The sequence below is a fragment of the Rhizopus microsporus genome (assembly GCF_002708625.1).
Source record: "Rhizopus microsporus ATCC 52813 unplaced genomic scaffold scaffold_10, whole genome shotgun sequence".
NCBI classification, from domain to species: Eukaryota; Fungi; Mucoromycota; class Mucoromycetes; order Mucorales; family Rhizopodaceae; genus Rhizopus; species Rhizopus microsporus.
Genome location: NW_019671925.1, coordinates 674,507 through 698,837, shown reverse-complemented (window position 1 = coordinate 698,837; position 24,331 = coordinate 674,507). Strand labels below are relative to the sequence as shown.

Below are 24,331 nucleotides of genomic sequence, written 5' to 3'. Positions count from 1 at the left end.
ACACTTCCCACCCAATATACACTTTAGAACACAAACGCTAACATAGAAAGCCAGAATCACCTCGAGTCTCTATAGATTTTTTGTTCACGTCAAAATAGACAGAATATAGAGGAATTAAGTATTATCAAAGTGAGAGATGGGTTTGCTACAAGTGTGACAGCGTCTGATGATTCGATAATCGTTCTGAATATTTTGCTATTGCTATGTTCAGCGGAAAAAAAGGCTCAGGACAGAGAGAGAGCGTCCAGTTTGTTAGGTAAACAAAAGTACAGTTCTTTTTATTTGGGTATACGTAGATCAAGCGGAATGCATGAGACAAGCCATATGTTTTCTTATGACCAACTTTCATCCATTTGTTCACCATAACTCAGGTCGTTCTGCTTATTTTCCTTCACTTCTTTTCGTTTTTGGCTCACTAATGCTAATAGCAGTTTATGTCCAACTTTATTCCGAATCTCCTTGATCTTTTCTTCAGGGTCTTCAAAGCATCTTGGTATAGTATTTTCTTCATAATCTTCGTATGCTATTCGACTTGTCGTAGCAATTAGCTTCTGTCCAACAATATGATGGACTCGTTCAAGAGATTCTTTGGCTCGCATTTGAAACACATCTGCCGTATGTAGCATTTGTCGAGCATGACAGATTTGATACCCAATATTTCCAAGATCATTATTTATACGTGGCACTTCTATAGGTCTTAACGCTTCTTCAACAATTGCAGGTGAATGCTCTAATTCTTTTAAATAATCACCCTCAGAGTCGAATTGACTGGTTAGGTCTATTGAACTTTGATCTACAGTTCTTGCATGGTATTCGTACAATTTCCTAGTAGCTCTTCGCCACTCTTCTTCCTCTCTCTTTAAGCTACACCACATGCATTATTATAAAGTTCTCTCTAGTCTAAATGAATTCTTACCAATCAATTGCATATTCTAGCCTTTTTATCTTTTCTTGATTTTTCACATTTCTTGGGTTCGGTCTCTTTTTTACTTCAATTGTAGGATTTGTAGTCACCCAAGACAAGGGGACTTCACCATTGGCAAGTAAGTCCAAGAACTTTAACTTTAGTTGATATGAAATGGCTTTTATCTCACTCTCTTCTTTACTTAAACTGGGGTATCTCAAGGTAGATTCTCTTCGCAACTCCTCTTTTGCTGCCCAATAAATAATTTGCCTCAGTTTTGCAGCATTATCAAGATTTTTAGGTATATGTTTATACAAGTCTCCAGAGGAAACACTAGGAGGCAGTAATGTTTCTAAAAGAGACAATTAGACTTATGTATATGTGTATATTGACTATACTTTTACCTTCAAGGTGAATACGACTACTGGTGGATATAATTTCGGAGGCACCAGAAATGTCTAAATTACTTTGGTCATCCAGGTACAAGGAAGAATCGTCGTCGTCTTCTAGATCTTCTTCTTGTTCAGGTGTACCTGGTGGATTCGCTATTGATAAGGATAATTCGTGACGCATTGAGGGTAGTTGTCTTCCGTCCATGGGTGTTTTTGGTATCGCATGTAATGGCTGAAATTCACTCAACTAGTTCAAAAGTTAATAATTTTGCAAAGTAAAATAGATACACATCACATACTGGTAAACCATTGTCACGCATCACTTTTGCTCTTTTATAAGTGAGGCCAGATCTTTTATCGACATTGATAGACACTGTTTATAAACAAAGAAAGTTCAATGTATATATTAAGCGTATGAAAGTATTTGCATACCCTGTGAGTCTCCCTAAGTTCAAACACTGATTAGTAAATGGATCATTTCTTTGATTTGCATAAAGAGTTTTTACCTTGTCAGATATTTCCATTATGAAAAAGTAAACAGTATTCTGTAAAACACGGTTGTTACTATTTTTTTTTTTAAGTGGATCTGTCCCCCCAAGCTTATTGGAACGCCTCTTGAAAAAAGCTGAATGATTGAGAATAAATTTTTATATGAAGCACTTCTCCTCCTTTGATTCTATCCCAAGCAATGAAAAGTGCCCCAGTTGAATATGGTCGCATGGACCATATTCTATATTATTATTTTATATCACATATTCCAATTACCTTATTATTTGACTTGCAAGCCATCTATCCTAAAACTTGGGTTCCTCAACTTCTCCTTGATACAAACACTCGTTATGTAAACATATTAAATGACCCACTTATGAACGCTACTCTCAATACACACTTGTATTGGTTTAAATCCTTTGTTTTCTGTGAAGCATTCTTACAACTTCCATTCTTTTTTATAGCCATTTATGGAATATCTCATAGTAACTAACTCTACTTGTTAAAGATGTACCATTCTTATTAATATTTGTATTTTTAAGGAAAACTTTGGGTTCGACTTCCACTGATAAGTAAGTTTAACTTGTAAATACTTGACACCTATTTTTAAACTAACCATAACTTCATCAGTTTATGGCGCACATGTATCAACTACAGTTATTCCTTGTCTTGCAGAAATTATATTTGGGTCATTATTGACACGTTTCCAGCTGTTTGGGTTGCTTTGTCTTTATCTACCCTATTTGCTTATCCCTCTATTTGGTGCCATAGACTCTTTTATGATGATCTCCAAGATTTGCTGTTCTACTGAAGTCAGTTTGTAGTTTCTTATACAAGTATAAAGAAATACGTGTCTTTTAATAAGAGAGTCATTAAACATCACCTACCTAATCACTTGTAAAAAAGCAATAAACTTTCTAAGTGGGTTTTTGGCCCAGGTGTTTACTTTTTTTTTTGGAGTGATGTATACGTCTTTTGTTTCTTTTTACTTAAAAATTTGAGTAAAAAAGCGCGACTCAGAGCTAGTACCACGTCTAGAATCGAAATGGAGGGCAACCAGATCGTATTCATCCCGCTTGTCTTCTCATAGTGTACCTATATAGAGATAAAATCAAATCTCAACAGAGAAGCCATATGAGACTGTGCTTGTATTCAGTGAGCATGGATTCCTGGAAATAAACAGAATCAATCATTTCGTCACTTTCAGCGATCAAGCACTGCTGGCGCTTGCAGAGTAACACATCACATTCACAGCATAACGTGAAAACCAGGAAAAGGAGGACGAACAAAATACCGTCAACCTCATTAGGCGTTGCGAACTTCCGAAAGGTCAAAGATTGTTATGCCCCTTGTGGGGCTTATGCGATGAACTGTATATAAACATGATGCTTATTAATAGATCTAGATGGGAGCTAGTTATCTGAGATCACAGTTGTGACAGATCGTTGATGATGCTTCCTGCTGTCTGGCTGGCGCAAAGGGTACATAATCTAGTTGACAATTGACAAGGCTCAGCTAGTGCATACTTCAACGGTACGTCTGCTATTGCGGGCCTTTGCAGGCTGCTTGGTCCTTTGCTCTGATGGTCAATGGTCGACCTGAAGAATGTCGTTACAGCAGCAATCAGAACCTTTAAAAGTCTTTTGACATCGTTACTGACCTTTTTTTCTTCTCTTTTAGGTTTTCTTTGGTGCAAAACATTGACTTCTAAGAATAATCTTCAATAAATAAATATGTTTTTTAAATGACTTAAACTTTTGTCTTGTTCTTTATTATGTTGAAAATAAATGCTTTTTCTAAATCACTTTAAGCTACTATATTGAAAATATGCACAGTATCAGGACTGTACCAATGCCCAATGGATACAGTTACGCCCTTATTACGCATCGTTGATCAAGTTAACACTGAGAAGCTCACAAGGATCCAAGCTACAATGGAATTAATGAGAATGAACTTAATGAATGCAGGACTAAAGTTTGTCAAGGGCTATTTGTGGTTTAGTTCAGAAATTGCTCAAAGCTGCTATACGAGAGTATGTCAACGAGGCTGTGCCCTACTCATGCTTCGTTGAGTTCTTCTTATCTGACCTCTTTGGCGGTCATGACCAGGTGTACTATTTACGCTGGACGAATACTAGAATTCTTGAAGCTAAGAAAAATTCTATCAATTCATCCGTGCAACGCCCTGATCTCTGTATAATGAAGTCTCTTGGCCTCAAATAGCATCATTTGTTGTGTTTCTACGTTTATATCAAAGAAAGTTACACCTTTTGACCTAATATAGTCAATATATTTCATACGCAAGTCAAAGTCGTCTTTTTTATTCAATATTACCATAATATCTCACATTAAGCCCGCAGCGCTGATTCATGGCATCTATAGTCTGTAGTATTTGATGACGTGTCATATGATATAATTCATTAGATGTTTGGCAACATTTATTCTTGCATATAAAAAGTCAACTCCCCCTTTTACCACAAATCTCTTTCTTTCTCGTTTTATAGAATAATTACAAAAAGTTTTATTCCATCTTGTTGTATTCTTATGCTTTAGAGGTAAACTATTTATTTGACAATATCATAATATGGCTTACAAACAAAAGCTGACGCAATGAAGTTTTTCATTGTGGAAATAAAAAAAGAAAAGACAAATAAAGTAATTGTTCCCAAAGACCTGGAGAAGTTTGCAATATCAATGAAAGAAACAATCAACAGAGCCAAGAGATATGGCTAATACAATGCTTCTGTTTGTCGCATAATTAGTGACGGTAGACATTGTGAAGTGTACATGGTGGTATAAAGTATTAATTTTTTGACATTAGGCACTTGGATCAACGTCTATTACATGGACTACAAATTCCACAAAATGTCCCAAATGATCCATGTCGATGAGTGCAACTTGCCGAAGACAAGGAAAAATGTTTGTGGGCTTACCCGATTATTCTCTACGTTCAATACAATAAAGGTAAAACTTGTATATTCAATAATAAGCAGATCAATGAAATTTATGGCGATTGGCTGAACAAAGCTTCACACCTATGAACATAAGAAGCGATTGATATCAATGCTTGGATATCATTGGTAGCCCTTATACAAAGGTAGGATGTAGCTTGATCTTTCTTGTGAAAATATCTAACTTTTTCATGAATAGAGCTTTAAAGAAAAAGAAAACTATGTCAGAAAAAGAAGACAATAAAAAAACTTCTTACAAAAACTATTTTATTATAAACTATATTAAAAATGGCATCCACTTTGTTGAACTTGCCCACTTAGGTTTAATAAAAGATTGTAGTGGTGGTAATAAAAGTAGTCACAAAGGCGGTCACTGCTCCTTTTTATATATTCAAAAAAAAAAAATACTTTTATACAAAAAAAAAAACATATTTAGATCAATGGATGTCACAGAGATTTTAAATGCTCATGAGGCCAAAGTGTAAGTAAAGAAGTTGCTTATATTGAAAGAGTTAAGAACAGAAATATTGAACATTTTCATAGTCAATCAATAACTGTTGAAAAGCCTGTGCCTCTTGGTTACGATCTCAATCTGTTAAGTACCTTTGACATCAACCCTTTTGACGAGAAGAGGCTCAAGTAAGCATCAATTAAAAGAATATCTTTGATTATTTACTCATGTATTTCACAGGGATAAAAGTCAACTTGAAAGCTATTTAAAAGAATTAACCAGAGACAATACGCAATTGTTAATCAATGAGCTCTTTAAACTTCCTGTGACAAGTTCAGACACAGGTGTACTGGCCACCTTACCAGATAGAAAAACTGTGCTGCCCAGAGAGAAACCACTTCCCAAAGACAAGCCACTTACCCGATGGGAGAAGTTTGCCAAAGCCAAGGGCATCACAAACAAGAAGAAGGAGAGAATGGTGTACAATGAAGAAACTGGAAAATACGAGCCTCGTTGGGGTTATAAGGCCAAGAATAAGGATGAAGTTGCTGATGATTGGCTTATTCCCGTGCCTGATCATGTCGATCCTATGGAAGATCAATATCAAAAGGTTCGCGAGGCTAAGAAGGCTCGTGTGGAAAAGAATAACAAGCGACAACGTCGAAATCAAGAAGAATCTGCTGCTGCTGTCATAGCTGGAAAGAAGGATATCAAGGAGTTGAAAAAGACAGAGTTACAGGCTGCCATTGCTGCAGCAAAGCAATCAACTGCCAGTTTAGGCAAGTTTGATAAGGCAGTTAGTGTGAAGAAGCCCAAGAAGAAGAGTAAATAAACAAACTGTGTAAATATAAGCTATGCTACCCTCATCTTTAAATTAAACGTTGTCCCCTTATTCTTTATATCATAATAAAGAGGCTATCTGTTCCTCTCTGTTCCTATCATTCTGATTCTATGGTTTTAATGTTTTATTCAAATAAGTAACCGCTTCTTCTTCTCTTTTTCTTTTTGCTGAAGGCGGTGGTGGCATCTGAGGAATAGGCAAGTTCTTTGCTCGACAGCATGCTCGACAGTACCAAGGATCAATATCCTTTTCGTAGTTTTGAATAGGAGGATCCTCACATAGCTGATGTACTCCATTTTCGCAAGATTCACAGATAAATATATCATTAACGTCATTTACAATGTCTTCAATACCACAGTGTATGCATATTGCATTTTCTTCCTGTGCTGAGTCTGCATAGGCGTAATCCTCATCAAACGAAAAGTCTTCCCAAGTGATTTGATGGTCATTATTCTCTGGCGCTGTCTGCTGATTATCATGCTCTGTCTCATCTTGCGGAGGCATCGTTAATACGTCTTGGTTGCCATAAAATAAGTAAACAGGTCTATAGTCTTTTGAAAATTCGCTTTGTGTTAACGCTCCTGTTGTCTCTGTGCCTTGGATATCTGCTAACGCTTGATCACAGGTAATCTACTCTGTGTGTGTAAATAAACAGAATTATTAGATAGCTTGGCTGTTTCTTACTCTCTTTTCTTCATCAGAGCCTAATATTCGCCATGATATACCTTCAGGCGACTCTATATAATCTCTAAGGTACAAGCACCACGAGGTTCCATCGTACCGCACCATGAGAGCACCCATTAGATTATACTCTGCACTGTCTACACTAACACTCTCTTTCTCAAACTCAGCCATTTCTCGTTCAAACTGCTCGAGTCGTAAGTTGAGTAACTGTTGCAAGACCGCGCACTCGGGTGTGTTGTGTGTTTCTTTGAAATAGTCTTTGGTATCTTGTAATAGTTTATCGATAGGAATGAATTGACCATTGTAGTTATAACTGCATTTGCTGTTGAGCAATCCTGCTTTGCCCTGTATTAAAAGTTGCACGTCTTTTCTTGCCTTTGTTGAAAGAAAAGATGTCAATGTTCAAGGCGTGTTTATTCTTTATTTTTTTTTCTTTACTGCTTCTGAATCAAGAAGGAATCTTAGTCCAGTAAGTTGATGCGATTTCTTCTGAATGGCCATTTCCCAGTCTCTCTCATTCCGTACTTCATAATATTCCCAATGTCTCTGCTTGTTGTTATTACTGGTCATTTGACAATGATTTAAAAATCCGTTTAGATCAGCTGTGTGTCCATACTTGTGCAGTCCAGCTGCAATGAGGGCTAGTAAGTCTAATTGCTCATCATGTGGAATAGTATGTAACTGTAAAAGAATGCGTGCAAGTAATGTCACAGGAATGGTTCGAATCTGGAGACTGTCCATTATTGTTTAAAAAAGGGAAACGTGGAAACTATTTAAATAGCCTGCGTGGCTTAAAACGCGCTCACTTGTCTGCGATAAACGACGACAGAATTAAACTTGCTCTTCCTTCGTCGCCCTTTTCCCACTCGTTATTCTTTCTTTATGTCTATATTCATAGCAAGAAATAGATTATCCTTTGTTGGTAGACATATGCCCTACGTTTAGATCAAAGTAAACGATTCGGTTCAAGAAATAAAGCAAAAACAGGAGAGTGTACGCTTTTGTTTCAACCAAATGATGTATGCTGAAGATGAATTCGTCCTTGGTCTGTTTGAGCAAATGGTTGCTAGTTTCGAAAAGTTTGTTACATATTTCAAGTCTTGCAGCTGCCCATACAATGGAAGGCTATGTAATCATATCTTTCTCTCGTGTGTCATTCTTTGCCTCTATCTCTTACTTCCCCTCCTACCAATAACCTCTCTCCTACTCTTCTTGACTCTAATCTAGAAGATATTGATCAATTTACTAATACAAAGAAATATAGAAAAATACTTACGCATAACACTGTGCCAGTTACACAGTAAGACTTTGACGGCACTTGAGAAGCCTTTGATCTGACATTGAAATTTTGAGACTGTATCTCCGCATACAAGGTGATTTTTTCTTTTCGTCTTCTTTTTGTTTTTAATTATTCTTTGCTCTCCCCCATGTCAGAAACTACACCAGAAGCATCAGATCCTTCAACACAAATAACAAGCGAAACCAACAGTTCCAACACAACACCCAAACCAGAAAAATCTAATCTGGACTTGGAACAAGCAGCCATGGTTCAAAAGTTTTTAGCTGCGCCAGTGAATTGTAAATTGTTTGTAGAAAAAATCACAACTGTCAACGGCAAAGAAGATTCCGAGTTTCGTCGGGCTGAAGTTCTTTCGTCTCGAGACACGCCAGGCAATGGATTAGAATATTATGTACATTATGTCGAATTCAATAAGCGTCTAGATGAGTGGGTGCCGATCAAACGTTTAGATCTAACAAGACCTATTGAATTTCCAGTAAAAAAGAATCTTAAACTCGAAGGTCAAAAGAAAGGTAGAGGGAGTAATCAGGGAACGCCACCTCCTGGTGCTTCAGGAAGAAAGAATAGGAAAAAGTTGGAAGAACAAGTCGATCAGGTTGTGCTGGGTAATGAAGATGAACATGGCCAGACAGTAGAAATGGAACTGGATGAAGAAGAAGAAGAAGAAAAGAATACATTCTCAAAAGAAAACGAGATTGAAAAGTTGCGTACAGGAGGTTCGATGACACAGAGTGTAGCAGAAATTGCTCGAGTGAAAAACTTGAACAAGATACAGATTGGAAAGCATGAAGTCGAAACATGGTATTTCTCACCTTATCCTATTGAATATGCTTATTGCGACACACTCTATATTTGTGAATTCTGTTTAAGTTACTATGTATCCCATAAACAGCTTGTTCGACACAGGGCTCGATGTCAACTGTATCATCCACCAGGCAATGAAATCTATCGAAATGATGAAATCTCGTTCTTTGAAATTGATGGACGTAAACAAAAAACATGGTGTAGAAATTTGTGTCTACTCTCAAAACTATTTTTGGATCACAAGACACTATATTATGACGTTGATCCCTTCTTATTTTACTGCATGACAGAGAGAGACGAGAAAGGGTACCATCTTATCGGCTATTTTTCCAAAGAGAAGGAATCATCGGAAAATTACAATGTAGCATGTATTTTGACATTACCTCAATACCAGCGACTTGGTTATGGTCGACTGCTGATTGCATTTTCTTATGAACTATCGAAAGCAGAAGGAAGAACAGGTTCACCAGAAAAGCCATTGTCAGATTTAGGTTTATTGTCTTATCGTGCATTTTGGACAGAAACGATTGTTGAATATTTACTAAAAGCAGAAGAGGAAGTGACGATTGAGGAGATTTCACAAAAGACATCAATTACCACACAGGATATTCTACATACTCTACAAAACATTGGTGCCCTTAAATATTACCGTGGACAGCATATCATTTGTCTAGGAGATAAAGTAGTCGAGCAGTGGAAGCGAAATGATGAAAAGAAGAGAAAGAGAAAGCGAGTGATTGTACCAGAAAAGCTGGATTGGAAACCCCTTCATTTTACACCTTCTCAATTACGGTTCCTATAATGTAACAAACATACCACAGTCAACAGTTATTTATTATGCATTTTGTTTCTTTTTTAAAAAAATAAAAAATAAAATTATAAAAAGAGTTACCAACAAAATTATCAAACGGGAAGTACCGATTGATGTGATAAAAAGAGCAGCAATGACAAGTGCATATGTGATCATGTTACACCATCCTTATGTCTGCAACAAAGATCCAAAAAGAAAAGGGGAATGCAGTTGATGCTTCATCTTTAGATCATTGAATAGATAGGTATACCAATTATTTGGAGACGAGGTTTACAACCATAAAATTATGAAATAAATGGATACTGGCTGAGTATTCAATAGAGGTTTTTGTTCAATAGTGTAATATTGATAAAAGATAAAAAATATCGGCCTTTCAACCTAAATCGCTGGATAAAATAATCTAAATCACTTATGTAATAAGAAAAGGAAAAATGGTTTCTCAAAAAAAGGGGAAAGACAAACGAGAGAAGTAAATCATGCTTTGTGTGCCAACTTGATTGTGTAAAAAGTGTCAAATGTGGTCCCTTTTTGAATGAAATGAAACACAAGACACAAATTAGAAGCTTATCAAAGTAGAAAGCAGTATTCATTATCGGTTAAAGTGCGCACAGTCACAGTCAATGTGGAAAGTACTTGAGTCAGCATTTTCTCTAAAAAGAACAAAACTAAACCCTTTCTTTCCCTTCCTTCTTTCTTTCTCTTTTCTTTTTATCGACTTGTTCTTTTTTTTTTTTATTGTTATCATGGCTGCAGTCACCAAGGAAACATTACCGCCTATAGGGCATGCTACAGCCGGCTCTGCTGGCGCCATGTTTGCTCTCACACTTGTTTATCCCCTTGACATGTGAGATTTATATATTTTATTTCCTCACGTAAAATATTGAAATAATCCATCATAGCATCAAAACAAGAATCCAAGTCCAAGTGAAAGAAGGAAAACAGCCCGAAGAGGAACACTATAAGTCAGCCTGGGATGGTATTCAACAGATCGTAAATAAGGAAGGTATTGCCGGACTCTATGCTGGACTCGGTTCTTCCTTGATCGGAACCGCATCCACCAATTTCACTTACTTTTACTGCTATTCCTTCTTAAGAGAGAATTACAATAAGCGATACAACCCTCGCGGAGGCACATTATCTACAGCCATGGAACTTATCCTGGGCGCGGCTGCCGGTGCCCTCACCACACTGATCACAACACCCGTATCCGTCATCACGACTCGTCAGCAAACGTTACCACCCTCTGAGCGCCAAGGTGTTGTTGATACATGCAAGACGATCATCGAAGAAGAAGGTATTCAGGGCCTCTGGAAGGGCATTCAGCCCTCTCTCGTCCTATGTGTCAACCCCGCTATTACCTATGGTAGTTTTGAAAAGATTAAGCAGATCGTCCTCAACGTCTTGAAATTACCACTCACACCCGGAGTCAACTTTTTGGTCGGAGCACTTGCAAAGACGTTGGCCACGGTGATTACTTACCCCTATATTATGGCCAAGGTACGACTTCAGTGGAAACCCTCAAAAGAGAAACAAGACAAGATTGTCCCCTATAAGGGATCTTTAGATGTTCTTGCTCGTGTTCTCAAAACAGATGGATTTTTTGGTTGGTACAAGGTAATAAAAAAAAAGAGAGAAAAAAGAGAGAGAAGCTCATTATGTTTAATAGGGAATGAGCACTCAAATCACAAAGGCTGTTTTATCTCAAGCATTGTTATTTATGATGAAAGACATATTCACAAACTACACAGTGTTGGCATTTGCCCTTATGCAAGCTGCTAAAAAATCAAAGACAGCATAGATGCGTAAAGCAAACCATACAGATTTATTTATTTTTTTGTTGTATAAAGCATGTCGCATTATATCATATTTTCTTTACTTTGACTTGTTTTTAAACTTGTTGATCATACGTTCAATATTGTCCAGTCCTTTCTTGACTTGCTCCATAGGAGGGCCAAAGCTTAGTCTTACGAAATGATGACAGGGAGATTCGAATAACTCACGACGATGTGCAGGCTATGAAAAGTAAAATATTAAGATCTTATCAAATGAAACACGTAGACGACTTACATTCACATCAAAGAAGATACCAGGAACAACAATACTAGAGTATAAAAATAAGATACATCTGATCGTTACACACATACATACTTGCACTTACACTTTTTCTTTTAAACATTCTTCAAAGAATGTCAGTCCAATGTTTAAAGGTTCAGGCAGCCCACAGACATCAAGCCAGATATAGAACGTAGCGTTAGGTGGTACCTTTACTTTTAATCCCATCTCTTCGAGTCTCTTGAGTACATAATCGCGCTTTTCTTTGAAATGTCTTTGAAGTGCCTTTGCTTCCTGTTTATAAACCTCAGGAGCAAGGAAAGGTATAGCAGCATGCTGAAGTGGATGGTTTGCACCACCTTCGAGGTATGAACCAGCTTGTTCCATGGCAGTGATAACAGCCTTAGGTGCAACAATCCAACAGACACGCCATCCAGGCATCTATTAAAGGGTTTAGTATGTCCACTTATTCATTCTAGAGGGGAGTCTTACTCTATAATTTTTCGTTAGGCCATCAACAACAATGATGGGATCTTCATTAACATCCTCGACAAATTCAGCTATGCTCACTGTCTTTCCTTCTTCTCGATCATAAATATAAGCAGAATAAAATTCGTCCATGATCATGGCCGTGTGTCGTTCTTTAGCGATCTGAACCAAGGCAGCCAGTTCATCATCCTGAATCACTTGACCAGTCGGATTACGAGGGTTGGAAGCAACGATTACACTGAGACCTCTTGAAGAGATTTCCTTCTTGAGCGTCTCGGGCGATATATGATACCTCGTCTCTTCCTCCAAGGCAGTAGGGATAGGCACAAAGCGTCTAAAGACAGACAGCATTTGTTCATAGGCGGTATACTCGGGTAAGAAATAGCCCACATTGACATCACCCATGGCGGATGCCAAGCGACTCAAACCAGCACGACCACCGGGGACAATACAGACATTTTCCTCTGTGTACTTGGATGACTTGTTCTTTCTGTAGATTTCGTTGTACAGATTGGCTACTGCCTTCCTGAGCTCTTTAATGCCAGTGGTAGAAGCGTACTCATAAGCCTCCTCGGGTATATCAATCTGACGAGGCCGTTCCTTGCAACCATCAATATGGCCGACTGTATAAACATCAGTAAACATGTCATCATTTTCGAAAAGAGGTGTTACCTTCAGGAGCGCCTTGACCAAAATTAGCCCATTCTTCACTATCAGGCGTGTATCCGTTCTTCGTCGCTCGGTCCATCACATAGATCACACCGGTCGATCCAGGATGTGTAATACCATGCACCTCACCTCTGTTCTTGGCTGCCATACTACGATTTTCATTTCCTGGAGCGTTTCTAAGCAATTGATGTGCTTCAGAGTGCTTCTCTGACATTCTTTTTTAAATAAAATATCAGTTTCAAACCGTTTGAACGTTATCTAAACCCTTACATTTCTGTCATCACTTCCTCTGCAATGTCTCTAAAATGATGCTTTTTATGATGATTATCGTTACCCATGGTTTGAATGATGTATAAAAGAAAGAAAAAGAAAGACAAAAAAAAGTTCTTTATTTAATCAACTGGGAGAATTGACATCAACTTGACAATACTGATGTTATGCATTGACGTAATGTTCATTTTACTGAGATCCAAAAATCGCGTTTACCCTCGACGCGATCACTTTATGCACAGTTTCTTTTTTAAGTTAAAATGAGACGTCCGCTAAAAAGATTTGTGACAATAATGTGCTTCGCTTACATATGTCTACAAGACTTGTCTATAGCATGGTTTAGTGTACGAGTAACTACAAAGGAATGGCTGCTTACTTAGTTGGATATTACTATCTATTGCATTCATCTTTTTTTTATTGACCTACGGGTGATTGCTGTGTCCTGAAACAACAAGAGGCTCACTTACCTGGACAATTCTTCGATAGATTCTGTCTAGATGATTAATTACAAAAGAGATGATGAGCTACGGTTGAGATAATTTGATAGTGCTTATAAATCACTTTATATTCCTTATCAACTACAAATAGACTTTACTTTTACCTTTTATGGTAACTACGATCTTCATTCTATACCAACAGTTTACAAGTAGACGATATGTATTATTGTTCCAAATTTTTTTGTAGCGGATGTCTGATTTAGCTTTAAAAAAAAAATAATTGTGTAGCGTTCATTCCTGGAGTAGATAATTGGTGTAACATTGGCTTTAATCATATAGCAAAGGATTAACAATGACGAGCCATAAATTGAGCGATATAATTGATCATTTGAAGGAATGACACAGAGCAACAAGGGGAAAGAGGGAATGAAAACAAGGAGTTGAAGAAGGAGGGGGGAAACAACATAGTTTATTCACGTTGTAAAAAAGCATGGTCTGCACTACATTCAATGGAATAAAAAAAGTCAGTTATATTTTCACGCAGGTTTTTTGATTCCTCTTGTTTTTGTCGGTCTTTTCCCCTCCTTTTTTTTTCTTTTCTTTGGTTGCATTTTCATATCCTTCATATTTATAGAAACAAACATATATAAAAAGGGAATTCATCATTTCTTTTCTTTTCTTCTTCTTTTTTGCATCCTATCATCCACAATTCATCCTATATATGCAAGTGTCTTTACCTGAAATAAACATTCCTAATCTTGATGATTGGGAAGAGATGAAGTTGAATGAAAAAGACAGTACCAAGGAATCTGAAGGACTGACTCGAGCTCATTCTTTACAAAGAAACTTGAATCAGATAACAGAAGAAGGCAATCTACGAAAAGAAGTTATCAACATTGCCACGTCCAATCCTTCTCATCTTTTTTGGTAATAAATAAAACAATACTAGATAGCAAGACACTTATACATACTAGGGTACCTGCCTCACAACATCCAGAAATTGCACCTACAGAATTTGAAAAGTATGTGGACGCACTAGGTTTCATGATTCGAAGAAAGAGTGTAAAGAGGAGACAATCTGTACTGTCTGTTTATTTTACAGCGGATGAACCTAAATTTGATGAAGAAGATAATAATAAAGAAAAGCAAGATGAGGATGAGTTAAAAAGGAGATCATTGATACGTCGAAGTGTTAGTTTACATTTACCGAATGCAAATGGTTATTATATAAAATATGTATTCAACTCCATTTTAACCTCTTTATCTCTAGATGATCACTCTGTTCCTGATTTCTTAAAATTCGATCGAAATTCATCTCCACTTGATCAGTCGCGGGCCATTGTTCCTAAAACGGATAGACGGCCACTCCACAGAAGAGGTGCACGAGCAAAGAGAAACCCTAGTACGACAGCTGGACAACAACAACAACAACAACAGAGACCAATGCTGAGAACGCGAAATAGCGAATCTGATTTCTATGCACCGAATACATCACCTGAAGGCATTACACTTGTGGATGATGAATGTTTACCAATTGAAGATGATCAGGTTGTCAAGGAAGAAAAAGAGATAAAGGAACAAGTAAAGGAACTGGAGATTGCCTCTGATAAAAAAGAGGATAACAAACCACAACTTACGATGACACGATCGATGTCAACATCTACTGCGTCAAGTAGGAAATCAGCATGGTCATGGACTTTTTGGTCAGACGAGAAATCATCTAAAAAGAATAAAGTAGATCCTGTAGACCATGATCAACCATCCAAACCACCAACAGATAATATACCATCAAGACGATTTACATTGTCTTCATTATTCTCTAGAAAATCAAAGCATACTCCAACAGATATGGAAGAAAAAGATACCTTACAAGCACCAAAAGACTTTCAACTCAATCGGATGTACATGACACGATTACCACTTCATGTAGAAAGAGCAATCTATAAACTATCTCATGTTAAATTAGCCAATCCACGTAGACCACTTCATGAACAGGTCCTGATATCTAATCTTATGTTTTGGTACTTATCCGTCATATCGACAAATGACAGTCAACAACCTCCTGTGAAGACACATAAACTGATAAAAAAGAAAAAAAGACCGCCACAACAAAAGAAGACAAAGGTCGATTTGAAATCAACCAAGGGTAATACAGCCTTTATGCCAAATCCTTCCTCTACTCGTCATCAATCGACTGGCTTTGTTGTACCTGAAAATTATTTGAATCCAAGACAGCATACAACAAAGAGAAAGGGAACAAGGCAACAGTTGGATAGTTCATCGGATGAAGATGAAGATGATGAAGACGATGATGAGGATGATATTGAAGAAGAGGATGATGATCGTATCTTTAATAATAATAATAGCAGTAGTGGCAGTAGCAGTAGTAGTAGACTAAAAAAAGACGATGACTTGCCGTTGGCTATGTACAAAATAAAAAAGCAATGAGCCCATAAATGTTTATTTGTATTGTTGGATAAAGTTTTAATTTACTTGAAACATGTTTTAAACATTAAACCTCTTCTCTCTTTTTCTTTATATTCTTCACTTCTATGCAAGATACATACGCTAAAGTCTCTTGTAGAGAATATAGATTTGACTCTATTCAATAAAAGACACAACTGGCCTTTATTCTTTTTATGACATGCTTTTTTTATTATTTTTTATTATTGTTTATGCAAACACAAAAATGGCTACTGTCTTACACGATTAAGAAGCAAACAAGAAAATGGTTACTGTCTTACACAATTAAAAACAAACAAGAAAAAAAAAAGCTATAAGTATCCCCTCTCATTCCCATTACGCGTTTTTTCTCTTTTCTTTTCTTTCAACTCACTTACATTAATCTCTCAAAAATGGCTCTTACCAAGCAGAATTTCTCTACTCAATCTGAAGAAGCCTTGAACCAACAAATCAATACGGAGCTTCAAGCTTCTCAAGTTTATCTTTCCATGTCTGCTTGGGCTCAACACTCAACAGTTGCCTTACCTGGTAAATATAAGAGTTTTTATGCTTTTTTATTGCTTTGCTAATGCGAGGATGACAGGTCTTGAAAAATACTTTCGTGAGGCTGCTGAAGAGGTAAGTTTAGCGTTTTGGTATGGATGAAATACTGATGTTTTCTTTGTAGGAAAGAGAACATGCTCAAAAACTGATTGGTAAAAAAATAAAATAAAAAAGTTGTCAAGTGGACAACAATCTAATGTCGTTACAGATTATGTAAATACTAGAGGTGGTCGTGTCGCTTTACGCGCTTTGCATGCACCAGAGGTATTTATACGCATGTATGTTCAATGGGATTCTCATCTTTATAACTTTAGGTTGACTGGAAGTCTGCAAAGAATGCGGTTGAATCTGCTCTTCAGCTTGAAAAAGGTAAACAAGACAAACATCGCTTTTCTTTTTCTTTTATCGACATATTGTATATAGACGTCAACCATTCTCTCTTGAAGCTGCACAAGATTGCTGATAGTAATAGTGACCCTCAAATGTGTGACTTTATCGAAGGCAATTTCTTGGGTGAACAAGTAGAGGCAATCAAGAAACTGTCTGATATGGTTACCCAGTTGAACCGTGTGGGTGAAGGTGAGGACAAAAAAAAATATAAGCATACATAACCCGAATTTTCTAAACTGTCCCTTTAGGACTTGGTCTCTACTTGTGGGATCAGCAACTCTACAGAGATGGAACAGGTGCTGGCAGCCGTGCTGTTGGTACTCCTCATCACGGTTAGATCATGTTACAATAACAATAAACTAATACAAGAGAAAAATATTCTTGTGTAGTCGAAACTTTGTTCTCAATGAAATATCTTTGTAACGTCGCGTGGTTTTGTTTATTTACACTTTCACACACACACACACTGTGTTCAAATATGAAGCACAATACAATTTTCTGATGATGTCATTTATCCTTATCTATTCAGCTTTGTCAATAATCTTTTATAAAGTAAGCTTTGAATATGCATATTAATCCTATATGGGATCTCTCTTCAATTATATCTCATGCATTTTTGGCGGATACGGAAGAAAGGATCTGCTTGGTAATAATAGATTTCGCTGGGATAGCAACAAAGACTTGTATAAGTTTGTCAGATAAGATGAATAAAACAAACATTGTAATTGATTTGATTCCTTCGGCAAACGACGCCGTAGTTTAAAACTTGCTCCGTTCTCGTTTAACAAAACAATCTGAATGTGTCATAAATTACAGCCTGACGCGCGTTTTTATTTTTATACTGAGGGGTGATAAAAGTCACTATTCATTGGCATTTGATATATTTGGCAATATCTTCATACATATGGATGGGGGTCATTATTCGTAGCTATCTAATAGTTTTTCATGTGTAGATATTGATCCACTTCATTCACATATGATCATCAGAAAGCTAATACAATGCCCCTTTGCTCATTTTCTCTCTTTTTTCTTGTTGACTGGTAGGAGTCCCAGGCTATATTTAATCAAGAATGCAGTAGAAATGACAGTGCTATGTGCTCATGCTTTAGGTCATTTTGACCAGATCACTGCTACATTTCATTTAACATGAAAGGGCAGACTGCTCAGTTTTTTTTTTTTTTTTTTTTTTTTTTTTTTCCACTAACGAATCCAATTCAAACACTCATGACTGGGCAAAAGCGTGATTTGAATTAAAACAACGACTGTTGGGCGTTCATTGGTATTAGAGGCGCTGTAACTAAAAAAAATACAATCCTTTTGTCATTGATAAATATATAAAAAAAGAGAGACAGAGAGAGAGGATAAATGAAGCCGCATAATTTAATGACAAAACAATTAGACAATCTTGTTTATCTTGATGACTACATAGACAGTAAAAGAAGAAAAGAAAAAGAGAGAGAGAAAAAAAGCAAGCAATATATTGACATTTAATATAGCACTCGAGGCAATTCCAGTAGACTTGCAGAGAAATTTTACATTAATGAGAGAATTGGATGGATATGCTCAAGGTTAGAACAAAAAAAGAAGGGAAAAAGAAACAGGTGTTGACACATGTCTGTAGATCTTATAGAAACTGTTTCGAGAGAAGCCATTTATTTGATTGACAATATAAAAGATATGGATCCCAACACACGAATAGACAAGTTCAAGTATTTCATGACAGTCTTGACAGAGACATTAAAACGAGGCGAAGAAAAAGTAGCTTTAGCAAAATCCACTTTTGATATTGTAATTGAAAAGAATACAAGAAAAAAAGAAAAAAAAAAAAAAAAAAAACTCGGTGCTTATTCCCTTCATTAGGTAGAGCGTCACTGTAATCGACTGGATTCTAATCTAGTCAAGTTTGAAGAAGAGCAGACGTTAGGGGATGCACGGATAACGACCTTGCCAGGATTAGAGCCTTCATCGCGTTACTTAAAAGAAGGAACAGACATAAGAGAAAAGACAGCAAAACGATTGGAAAGAGAACGAAAAGAAGTTAAAGGAGAAAAGAGGAGTATGTGTGTCTTTTGTTGTATAAACATGAACTAATCAAACATTGCTTTAGTAGTTAAAAGTAAAAACATAGAATCCAAGATTGATTATTCATTTAATAACTCTTCATATAGAACGAAAGACTGTAAAGGACACGAACGGAAGTCTATCACCTTCTGCTCTACGTACGCAAGCAATTAAGGAATCTAGGTCGATAAAGACAGATAATAAGTTGAAACAGGCAAATAAGAATGGAAATGCAAAGTCAAAAACGTATGCATCGAGTATAGTGTCATAGGAGTGCTTATTAACCCTCTTTTTTTAGTGTTGTGCCTGCTGACCTGCCAATTGATCCAAATGAACCCCTTTACTGTTATTGTCAACAAGTGTCTTTTGGTGACATGGTTGCTTGTGATAATTCAGATGTAAGGGTGAAGATATTTATAGTTGGGCTGTTTCAAACTAATATCATATCATAGTGTGAGATTGAATGGTTCCATGTAGCCTGTGTTGATCTCAAGACAGTCCCAAAAGGTAAATGGTATTGCAATAACTGCCTTATGAAAGTGAAGGGGAAACAAAGAAAGTAAATCATGACCATGTACATACCAACTATTATTACATTCATTTTAAAACGCGCGCATCAACAAGAGCAATAAAAAGGACTTCAATAAAATACACATTTTATATATAAATATCGATCTTACTACTACTACTACTACTACTACTACTACTACTACTACTACTATTGTTATTGTAATTGAATCGGTAAAAAGTTTCCAACGATGACAGTCTAATCAATTGATATCATTTTTAGTGTCAAAGTGTCATATTCATCCTTGTTCAACTTACTGGAATATTATATTTGTCTCTACGAATCGTAAATGAAAAACAGCATGAAATCACACTTGTATTTTCTGGATCTGGGCTTTTTAATAGGCATGATGTTAAGACAGCCTTTTGACCAGGATCAAATGCAATATTTCCATATTTCTATTGTATTTATCGGTATCTATTTACAGTGTAGTAGACATCCAACATACCTCCCAGTAATTCACAGCTGATTCTTCGGCCATTAATTCATAAATACATAGTCTACCTTCTCTTAAATTCTCGATAGGAACATTGACCAATGCGGCAAATTCCTTATTGCCCTTATATATTTCACCAGTACGACGCCAAAGACATGCAGGTATACCCATCGAGCTAAACACTCGGTCATAATCCTAATATCTGTCAATGATCTTTTCTGTTTGTGTATGCCTTCTTTTTTTTTTTTTTACCAAAAGCAATCGTTCAAATGCTTCTTCAACCAGTATTAAATCAATATCCGTCAGTGACTGAGCAACTGATCTAAATGCAGGACGGAATGTTCCCATGACATTCAATATACGCTGTCGACTGGAGGCAGACATGCTATATGGGAATGAATATTAGCACTCTTCCTTTCTCTTTCTTTTTTTTATGATACTTGCTTGTTATCCATATATTTTTGAAGTCTAGCATAACCATTGACATAATTATAAGGCTTGAGAAAACCAGCCTCATATTTTGCATTGATCACCTCTGTCAACCTGTCTTCTAGTTTCCCATCAGACGGGTCAGCTGCTGTAAGGAAAAAGCGTTCGGTGTTATTGACTGTGGCATTAGATGCTGCGTTGTTACTGTTATTGTTGGTATTATTGTTACTGTTATTATTGCTATTGCTGTTGTTGTTGTTATTTCTGGCTGCATACATTCCTTGAACGTCTCCGTTTGCACCTAACGAATCCAAAAAATCACTGATCACTGATATTTCATTTCCCATTTGTTCACTGGCAAACGTGAGTTGTCCAGCTCCCATCTGTCCATAAAACTGAAGCGGGAGTCCTCCGAGGTTACTACCAGATCCCAGCACTAGATGTGATGTATGGTTAGTCATGGTTTTGTTTTCTCTTTTCTCTTTAAAGTTACCGTTTGCCTGAGCCATAGTAGATAATGATGCATAGTTACCGTTCAGGCTAGCCGGTATATCCGATCTCGGGTTGTTTAATTGTTGTTGCTGTTGCTGTTGCTGTTGTTGTTGTAAAGAAGCAGAGTTATTGGGTGTTTTTACTTCATCATGGCATAAATGTCCAATACTTCGCTTGATGCAACGTTGACAAGGGCGACCTTTTAGGAATGAGGGGGTCAGTATCAAGATGTATACAATTATATATAAATCACACCTTCATCACAGGTCATGTGTGAACGTCTACAGTAAACACAAGCTGTTGAAAAAAAAGAGAGATTTAGTAAAAGTTTCTTTATAATCATAATCTTACCATGTGTTACTTTTCGTCTTTTAGGTCCAGTGCGAGGTTTCTTTTTATTATCTTGTGTTTGGTTATTTGAGTTATCTTCAGATGGATCTTGCTGATCAGTAGGCGTAGTATTGCTTGGTTGTGTTGTATCAGACATTTTCAGTCATGCCAATAAGTCTCACTCAATAATGATCTTTATTAAATGTATAAAAAGAGAGAAAGAGATATAAAATTTTGTTTCTGTGTCTCTCTCTCTTCTGTCTCTTCTTCTGTCTCTTTTTAGATCCAATCAAATCATCGTTTTTATTTATTATTTATTAAGCATAGATGATTAAACTGTGAGTGCTTGACAATAAATGTAGGATCCTTCTTCATTGAAGATCACGTGGAATGCATTGTAGATGAATAGAGTCAATGCTTCATGTATATTTTATTTTTTCAAGTCTTTTTCATAGATAAAATAGAATCTCAAGAAAGGAGGGAACAAAAGCAGTGTTACTCTATTCACAAAAAACATTCCCATGAATCCATGCTTATTATAAAAAGGAAAGGGAAACATTAGAAAGACTGTATGATCGCTTTATGGTTCTACTCATTGATTTCGGTAGCAAGGGAGGGAGGGGGGACACTGTCCATATTAAAAGATGTCGATGCGGTGTTACAAAGAAAGAGAGATAACGAATACAAAGCCAGCTAAAATGGCAGCAATCACAAACATGACTCGAGTATCAAACATATTCGAGCTCGAAACATTTCATTAGTAAGCATGAGCTATTGTATTTTTCATTTCTTAGGGTATATTAATGCAACTTTGGATCTGCCATCAAAAGGTTGTCTTTTGGCATCATATTTTAACCATTAGTCAAACCTCTTCAATAAAATTAAGAAATGGTGAGTATGGTAGAAGATGAATATATTTGTAACATCCTTTCCTCAATAAATTTTCTCTCATAGCAACTGATCTATCTATGGAAGAATTGCTCATAACGATGGAGTAGCCTTTCAGCCTCGGTTCTTTTACCTATATTTGTTGTCATTTCAGATGTGATATCCAATACTGCTTCATCAAGGAATTTGTTAAACAGTGAATTCTTGTGCATCAGAGGCTTTATCTCTTCAATTGTAGCTTCAGATAATACGACTGAGATATGAACTTCATCACCGTCAAAGTCTAAGTTGAGATGCTGACACATAGCAGGATGAACACCGACTGATGGCTTGTCCCATTAATAGACCCCGATAGGCATACAAGAATTGTCAGAGATCGATAGGCAATGTATAAGCATAGCATAATCGCCATAATTTTCATCTCTAAGGCCCAATACGACGACTGAAGCTTGTCAGCAGTCCTTCTGAGTGGAATTCTCATGTTTCTAGTTCATTTACCTGGAATATAGGCGTCAAAAGGACCTTTGGTTCATGTACACGATGCTACTCCACATATTGTCGTCAGTGGTCTTATTCCTATACAATAATACTTTAAAATACCACGCTTACCCACAAGAGTGTTTCTAATTCCCCTCGAATACTTGTCAGGCGTTATAGAATCTGTCAACATCTGATTATTCAGCCTACCTCTGTCGTCCATTGTCGTCAGATAGGCATTATGATAGTGTTGAATAAAGTTGTTTCTAACTCGGAAAATCAGAAAATACAAGTAGATAGAATGAGCCTTTTTATAATTCTTTTATGAACAAATAAAAGAAAGAGATTCATGGGAAAAAAGAAATTGAACTTTAACTAGAAGAACAAATGTTGTCAACCAGTTGCATATTAGATATGACGCATCATCAATTACTACAGACTACAGATGTGATGAATCAGCGTTGTAGGCTTAATCTGAGATATTATGTTAATATCTAAGATGATTTTGGCTTGCGTATGAAATATATATTGACTATACTACGTTAAAGGGAGTAATTTCCTTTGATAAAAACGTAGAAATACGACAGAGTGCTCCATAGCTTGACTGGAGTGTTGGCAAAGCAGGCACAACGTAGGCTGCGCGGACGAAATTAGGTTATGCAGAAGAGAACGGTGGTGCAGGTTGCCATGTAATAGACGAAATTACTCGTTATAACAAGAGCGAGGCAAATGAGTAATCCAAAAGCTTATCTCATTATGAGCCGCAATCGGTTTGATCCAGGAGGTACAGTGAAGGTATTTTACTGACCTATCACACAGCATTTGCTGGAAACTGAGTTTTTCTGGGGAAAGTTTTCTACAGGTGCCTATGCCTGCAGTTAATAACTATACGAGTGTTCAAGCCAATCACGTAAGCATAAATAATTATATTAACCACATTAATATAAATAGCATGCTCATCTTATTTTAGCAATATTCAGCTCTTTTTAATAAGGAATTTAATTCGCAAGTCATCGACTTAACAGCCTTTTTCAATAACAAAACCGAATACAACAAGTAGCAGAGGAAGAGAAAAAAGAAGTAGACGAGCTGACCGATAGGTGAGGATCAAGCTACATGTTATGTTTAGTTTTTTATGTGTAACTGTATTACCACTCCTACCATTCGTACCATTCGTACCATTCTTACGGCGCTTCCTTTTAATTTTATACCTTTTTAAAAGAAGCAAATCATGCCTTTTTTGGGTAGTCTAAAAGTATAAAATACGCTGTTAAATTCAATTGCATAACATGTATCTCTATAAGCTTACTCTTCAAATGGTTTCTTGGCAACCATAGTTTCAACAAAAAGACCTTTGTGAAACTCGTAAATCATTTCATTAATGGAGCAACTATTTCTTTTTAAGTTGTCATATAAGTTGACTTCACTGCGTGTCATGAAATCTTTGGAAGAAAGGACCTCGTTGGATCTACCATACCGTGAAATTATTTCCTTTATTTTAAGAAAGAAAGAAAGAAAGAAAATCACTAAAACTTAATGCTAATCAATTTGACCTCAGCCGTATAGTAGAAGCTCTACAGCACCAAGTTACTGAGTAACAACCCCATTTCGTTGATCAAAATCACCTCCAGCTGGAAATTGCTAGTTTGCAAAAGGAGCTTTCAGTGAGAGATCAACTGGCTGTTAAGCGTCAACGGCTACCACACAACAG

At 36.6% G+C, this 24,331-nt stretch overlaps 13 protein-coding genes across 13 annotated transcripts; 7 read left to right on the top strand and 6 right to left on the bottom strand.

The window, feature by feature from the left end:
* Positions 1 to 116: 116 nt before the first annotated feature.
* Positions 117 to 984, bottom strand: RHIMIDRAFT_19078 (uncharacterized protein). The gene has a single exon (XM_023605938.1). It carries the CDS (start codon positions 873 to 875, stop codon positions 333 to 335), a length of 543 nt encoding a protein of 180 aa, XP_023465520.1. The 5' UTR covers positions 876 to 984; the 3' UTR covers positions 117 to 332.
* On the bottom strand, positions 843 to 1,595 carry RHIMIDRAFT_256251 (uncharacterized protein). The gene is made up of 2 exons (XM_023611220.1): positions 1,309 to 1,595; positions 843 to 1,256 (listed from the first exon to the last, which is right to left on the bottom strand). Exons 1-2 carry the CDS (start codon positions 1,499 to 1,501, stop codon positions 913 to 915), a joined length of 537 nt encoding a protein of 178 aa, XP_023465519.1. The 5' UTR covers positions 1,502 to 1,595; the 3' UTR covers positions 843 to 912.
* Positions 1,596 to 1,978: 383 nt separating this feature from the next.
* RHIMIDRAFT_256244 (uncharacterized protein) lies at positions 1,979 to 2,726 on the top strand. Its single transcript, XM_023611219.1, has 3 exons — positions 1,979 to 2,270; positions 2,328 to 2,357; positions 2,416 to 2,726. Exons 1-3 carry the CDS (start codon positions 1,985 to 1,987, stop codon positions 2,607 to 2,609), a joined length of 510 nt encoding a protein of 169 aa, XP_023465518.1. The 5' UTR covers positions 1,979 to 1,984; the 3' UTR covers positions 2,610 to 2,726.
* A 2,434-nt stretch (positions 2,727 to 5,160) lies between these two features.
* On the top strand, positions 5,161 to 6,105 carry RHIMIDRAFT_19052 (RRS1-domain-containing protein). Its single transcript, XM_023605933.1, has 3 exons — positions 5,161 to 5,216; positions 5,279 to 5,374; positions 5,427 to 6,105. The coding sequence occupies exons 1-3, from the start codon at positions 5,176 to 5,178 to the stop codon at positions 6,016 to 6,018; spliced, it is 729 nt and encodes a 242-aa protein (XP_023465517.1). The 5' UTR covers positions 5,161 to 5,175; the 3' UTR covers positions 6,019 to 6,105.
* RHIMIDRAFT_19048 (uncharacterized protein) lies at positions 6,077 to 7,577 on the bottom strand. The gene is made up of 3 exons (XM_023605931.1): positions 7,150 to 7,577; positions 6,712 to 7,086; positions 6,077 to 6,657 (listed from the first exon to the last, which is right to left on the bottom strand). Exons 1-3 carry the CDS (start codon positions 7,450 to 7,452, stop codon positions 6,136 to 6,138), a joined length of 1,200 nt encoding a protein of 399 aa, XP_023465516.1. The 5' UTR covers positions 7,453 to 7,577; the 3' UTR covers positions 6,077 to 6,135.
* A 297-nt stretch (positions 7,578 to 7,874) lies between these two features.
* Positions 7,875 to 9,752, top strand: RHIMIDRAFT_256239 (uncharacterized protein). Its single transcript, XM_023611218.1, has 2 exons — positions 7,875 to 7,934; positions 7,988 to 9,752. Exon 2 carries the CDS (start codon positions 8,139 to 8,141, stop codon positions 9,615 to 9,617), a length of 1,479 nt encoding a protein of 492 aa, XP_023465515.1. The 5' UTR covers positions 7,875 to 7,934; positions 7,988 to 8,138; the 3' UTR covers positions 9,618 to 9,752.
* A 617-nt stretch (positions 9,753 to 10,369) lies between these two features.
* RHIMIDRAFT_203500 (mitochondrial carrier) lies at positions 10,370 to 11,424 on the top strand (the record flags this gene model as incomplete). Its single annotated transcript, XM_023606690.1, has 3 exons — positions 10,370 to 10,470; positions 10,526 to 11,240; positions 11,293 to 11,424. The coding sequence occupies 3 exons, from the start codon at positions 10,370 to 10,372 to the stop codon at positions 11,422 to 11,424; spliced, it is 948 nt and encodes a 315-aa protein (XP_023465514.1).
* Positions 11,425 to 11,498: 74 nt separating this feature from the next.
* RHIMIDRAFT_238469 (aminotransferase) lies at positions 11,499 to 13,174 on the bottom strand (the record flags this gene model as incomplete). The annotated part of the gene is made up of 6 exons (XM_023608972.1): positions 11,499 to 11,639; positions 11,694 to 11,727; positions 11,785 to 12,119; positions 12,171 to 12,790; positions 12,840 to 13,051; positions 13,107 to 13,174. The coding sequence occupies 6 exons, from the start codon at positions 13,172 to 13,174 to the stop codon at positions 11,499 to 11,501; spliced, it is 1,410 nt and encodes a 469-aa protein (XP_023465513.1).
* A 1,308-nt stretch (positions 13,175 to 14,482) lies between these two features.
* RHIMIDRAFT_19015 (uncharacterized protein) lies at positions 14,483 to 16,044 on the top strand. Its single transcript, XM_023605922.1, has one exon. It carries the CDS (start codon positions 14,588 to 14,590, stop codon positions 15,989 to 15,991), a length of 1,404 nt encoding a protein of 467 aa, XP_023465512.1. The 5' UTR covers positions 14,483 to 14,587; the 3' UTR covers positions 15,992 to 16,044.
* A 324-nt stretch (positions 16,045 to 16,368) lies between these two features.
* RHIMIDRAFT_18998 (ferritin) lies at positions 16,369 to 17,390 on the top strand. Its single transcript, XM_023605920.1, has 7 exons — positions 16,369 to 16,534; positions 16,590 to 16,624; positions 16,674 to 16,701; positions 16,758 to 16,813; positions 16,864 to 16,918; positions 16,973 to 17,128; positions 17,188 to 17,390. The coding sequence occupies exons 1-7, from the start codon at positions 16,399 to 16,401 to the stop codon at positions 17,274 to 17,276; spliced, it is 555 nt and encodes a 184-aa protein (XP_023465511.1). The 5' UTR covers positions 16,369 to 16,398; the 3' UTR covers positions 17,277 to 17,390.
* Positions 17,391 to 18,322: 932 nt separating this feature from the next.
* RHIMIDRAFT_292674 (uncharacterized protein) lies at positions 18,323 to 19,699 on the top strand (the record flags this gene model as incomplete). The annotated part of the gene is made up of 8 exons (XM_023613918.1): positions 18,323 to 18,371; positions 18,436 to 18,507; positions 18,561 to 18,727; positions 18,800 to 18,995; positions 19,047 to 19,055; positions 19,108 to 19,246; positions 19,299 to 19,398; positions 19,453 to 19,699. The coding sequence occupies 8 exons, from the start codon at positions 18,323 to 18,325 to the stop codon at positions 19,561 to 19,563; spliced, it is 843 nt and encodes a 280-aa protein (XP_023465510.1). The 3' UTR covers positions 19,564 to 19,699.
* Position 19,700: 1 nt separating this feature from the next.
* RHIMIDRAFT_292672 (uncharacterized protein) lies at positions 19,701 to 21,595 on the bottom strand. The gene is made up of 8 exons (XM_023613917.1): positions 21,277 to 21,595; positions 21,181 to 21,222; positions 20,927 to 21,124; positions 20,449 to 20,869; positions 20,257 to 20,389; positions 20,017 to 20,199; positions 19,826 to 19,966; positions 19,701 to 19,766 (listed from the first exon to the last, which is right to left on the bottom strand). The coding sequence occupies exons 1-8, from the start codon at positions 21,410 to 21,412 to the stop codon at positions 19,725 to 19,727; spliced, it is 1,296 nt and encodes a 431-aa protein (XP_023465509.1). The 5' UTR covers positions 21,413 to 21,595; the 3' UTR covers positions 19,701 to 19,724.
* Positions 21,596 to 21,956: 361 nt separating this feature from the next.
* Positions 21,957 to 22,934, bottom strand: RHIMIDRAFT_256229 (uncharacterized protein). The gene is made up of 3 exons (XM_023611217.1): positions 22,753 to 22,934; positions 22,642 to 22,686; positions 21,957 to 22,585 (listed from the first exon to the last, which is right to left on the bottom strand). Exon 3 carries the CDS (start codon positions 22,446 to 22,448, stop codon positions 22,218 to 22,220), a length of 231 nt encoding a protein of 76 aa, XP_023465508.1. The 5' UTR covers positions 22,449 to 22,585; positions 22,642 to 22,686; positions 22,753 to 22,934; the 3' UTR covers positions 21,957 to 22,217.
* Between the last annotated feature and the right edge of the window lie 1,397 nt (positions 22,935 to 24,331).

Excerpts from the sequence above, each read along its gene's own strand:
- RHIMIDRAFT_18998 (XM_023605920.1), top strand. The coding sequence starts at position 16,399 with ATGGCTCTTACCAAGCAGAATTTCTCTACTCAATCTGAAGAAGCCTTG. Across the intron at positions 16,625-16,673 it reads TTCGTGAGGCTGCTGAAGAG|GAAAGAGAACATGCTCAAAA; the intron begins GTAAGTTTAGCG and ends TTTTCTTTGTAG. Across the intron at positions 17,129-17,187 it reads GTTGAACCGTGTGGGTGAAG|GACTTGGTCTCTACTTGTGG; the intron begins GTGAGGACAAAA and ends CTGTCCCTTTAG.
- RHIMIDRAFT_19048 (XM_023605931.1), bottom strand. The coding sequence starts at position 7,452 with ATGGACAGTCTCCAGATTCGAACCATTCCTGTGACATTACTTGCACGC. Across the intron at positions 7,087-7,149 it reads TCCTTCTTGATTCAGAAGCA|GCAAGAAAAGACGTGCAACT; the intron begins GTAAAGAAAAAA and ends CTTTCAACAAAG. Across the intron at positions 6,658-6,711 it reads GCTCTGATGAAGAAAAGAGA|ATTACCTGTGATCAAGCGTT; the intron begins GTAAGAAACAGC and ends CACACAGAGTAG.
- RHIMIDRAFT_19052 (XM_023605933.1), top strand. The coding sequence starts at position 5,176 with ATGGATGTCACAGAGATTTTAAATGCTCATGAGGCCAAAGT. Across the intron at positions 5,217-5,278 it reads AATGCTCATGAGGCCAAAGT|TCAATCAATAACTGTTGAAA; the intron begins GTAAGTAAAGAA and ends ACATTTTCATAG. Across the intron at positions 5,375-5,426 it reads TTTGACGAGAAGAGGCTCAA|GGATAAAAGTCAACTTGAAA; the intron begins GTAAGCATCAAT and ends TGTATTTCACAG.
- RHIMIDRAFT_256244 (XM_023611219.1), top strand. The coding sequence starts at position 1,985 with ATGAAAAGTGCCCCAGTTGAATATGGTCGCATGGACCATATTCTATAT. Across the intron at positions 2,271-2,327 it reads CATTTATGGAATATCTCATA|GAAAACTTTGGGTTCGACTT; the intron begins GTAACTAACTCT and ends TGTATTTTTAAG. Across the intron at positions 2,358-2,415 it reads GGTTCGACTTCCACTGATAA|TTTATGGCGCACATGTATCA; the intron begins GTAAGTTTAACT and ends TAACTTCATCAG.
- RHIMIDRAFT_19078 (XM_023605938.1), bottom strand. The coding sequence starts at position 875 with ATGTGGTGTAGCTTAAAGAGAGAGGAAGAAGAGTGGCGAAGAGCTACT.
- RHIMIDRAFT_256251 (XM_023611220.1), bottom strand. The coding sequence starts at position 1,501 with ATGGACGGAAGACAACTACCCTCAATGCGTCACGAATTATCCTTATCA. Across the intron at positions 1,257-1,308 it reads TAGTCGTATTCACCTTGAAG|AAACATTACTGCCTCCTAGT; the intron begins GTAAAAGTATAG and ends TGTCTCTTTTAG.
- RHIMIDRAFT_19015 (XM_023605922.1), top strand. The coding sequence starts at position 14,588 with ATGATTCGAAGAAAGAGTGTAAAGAGGAGACAATCTGTACTGTCTGTT.
- RHIMIDRAFT_292672 (XM_023613917.1), bottom strand. The coding sequence starts at position 21,412 with ATGTCTGATACAACACAACCAAGCAATACTACGCCTACTGATCAGCAA. Across the intron at positions 20,200-20,256 it reads CATTTGAACGATTGCTTTTG|GATTATGACCGAGTGTTTAG; the intron begins GTAAAAAAAAAA and ends GACAGATATTAG. Across the intron at positions 19,767-19,825 it reads GAGACAAATATAATATTCCA|ACTGTCATCGTTGGAAACTT; the intron begins GTAAGTTGAACA and ends TCAATTGATTAG.
- RHIMIDRAFT_256239 (XM_023611218.1), top strand. The coding sequence starts at position 8,139 with ATGTCAGAAACTACACCAGAAGCATCAGATCCTTCAACACAAATAACA.
- RHIMIDRAFT_256229 (XM_023611217.1), bottom strand. The coding sequence starts at position 22,448 with ATGTGTCAGCATCTCAACTTAGACTTTGACGGTGATGAAGTTCATATC.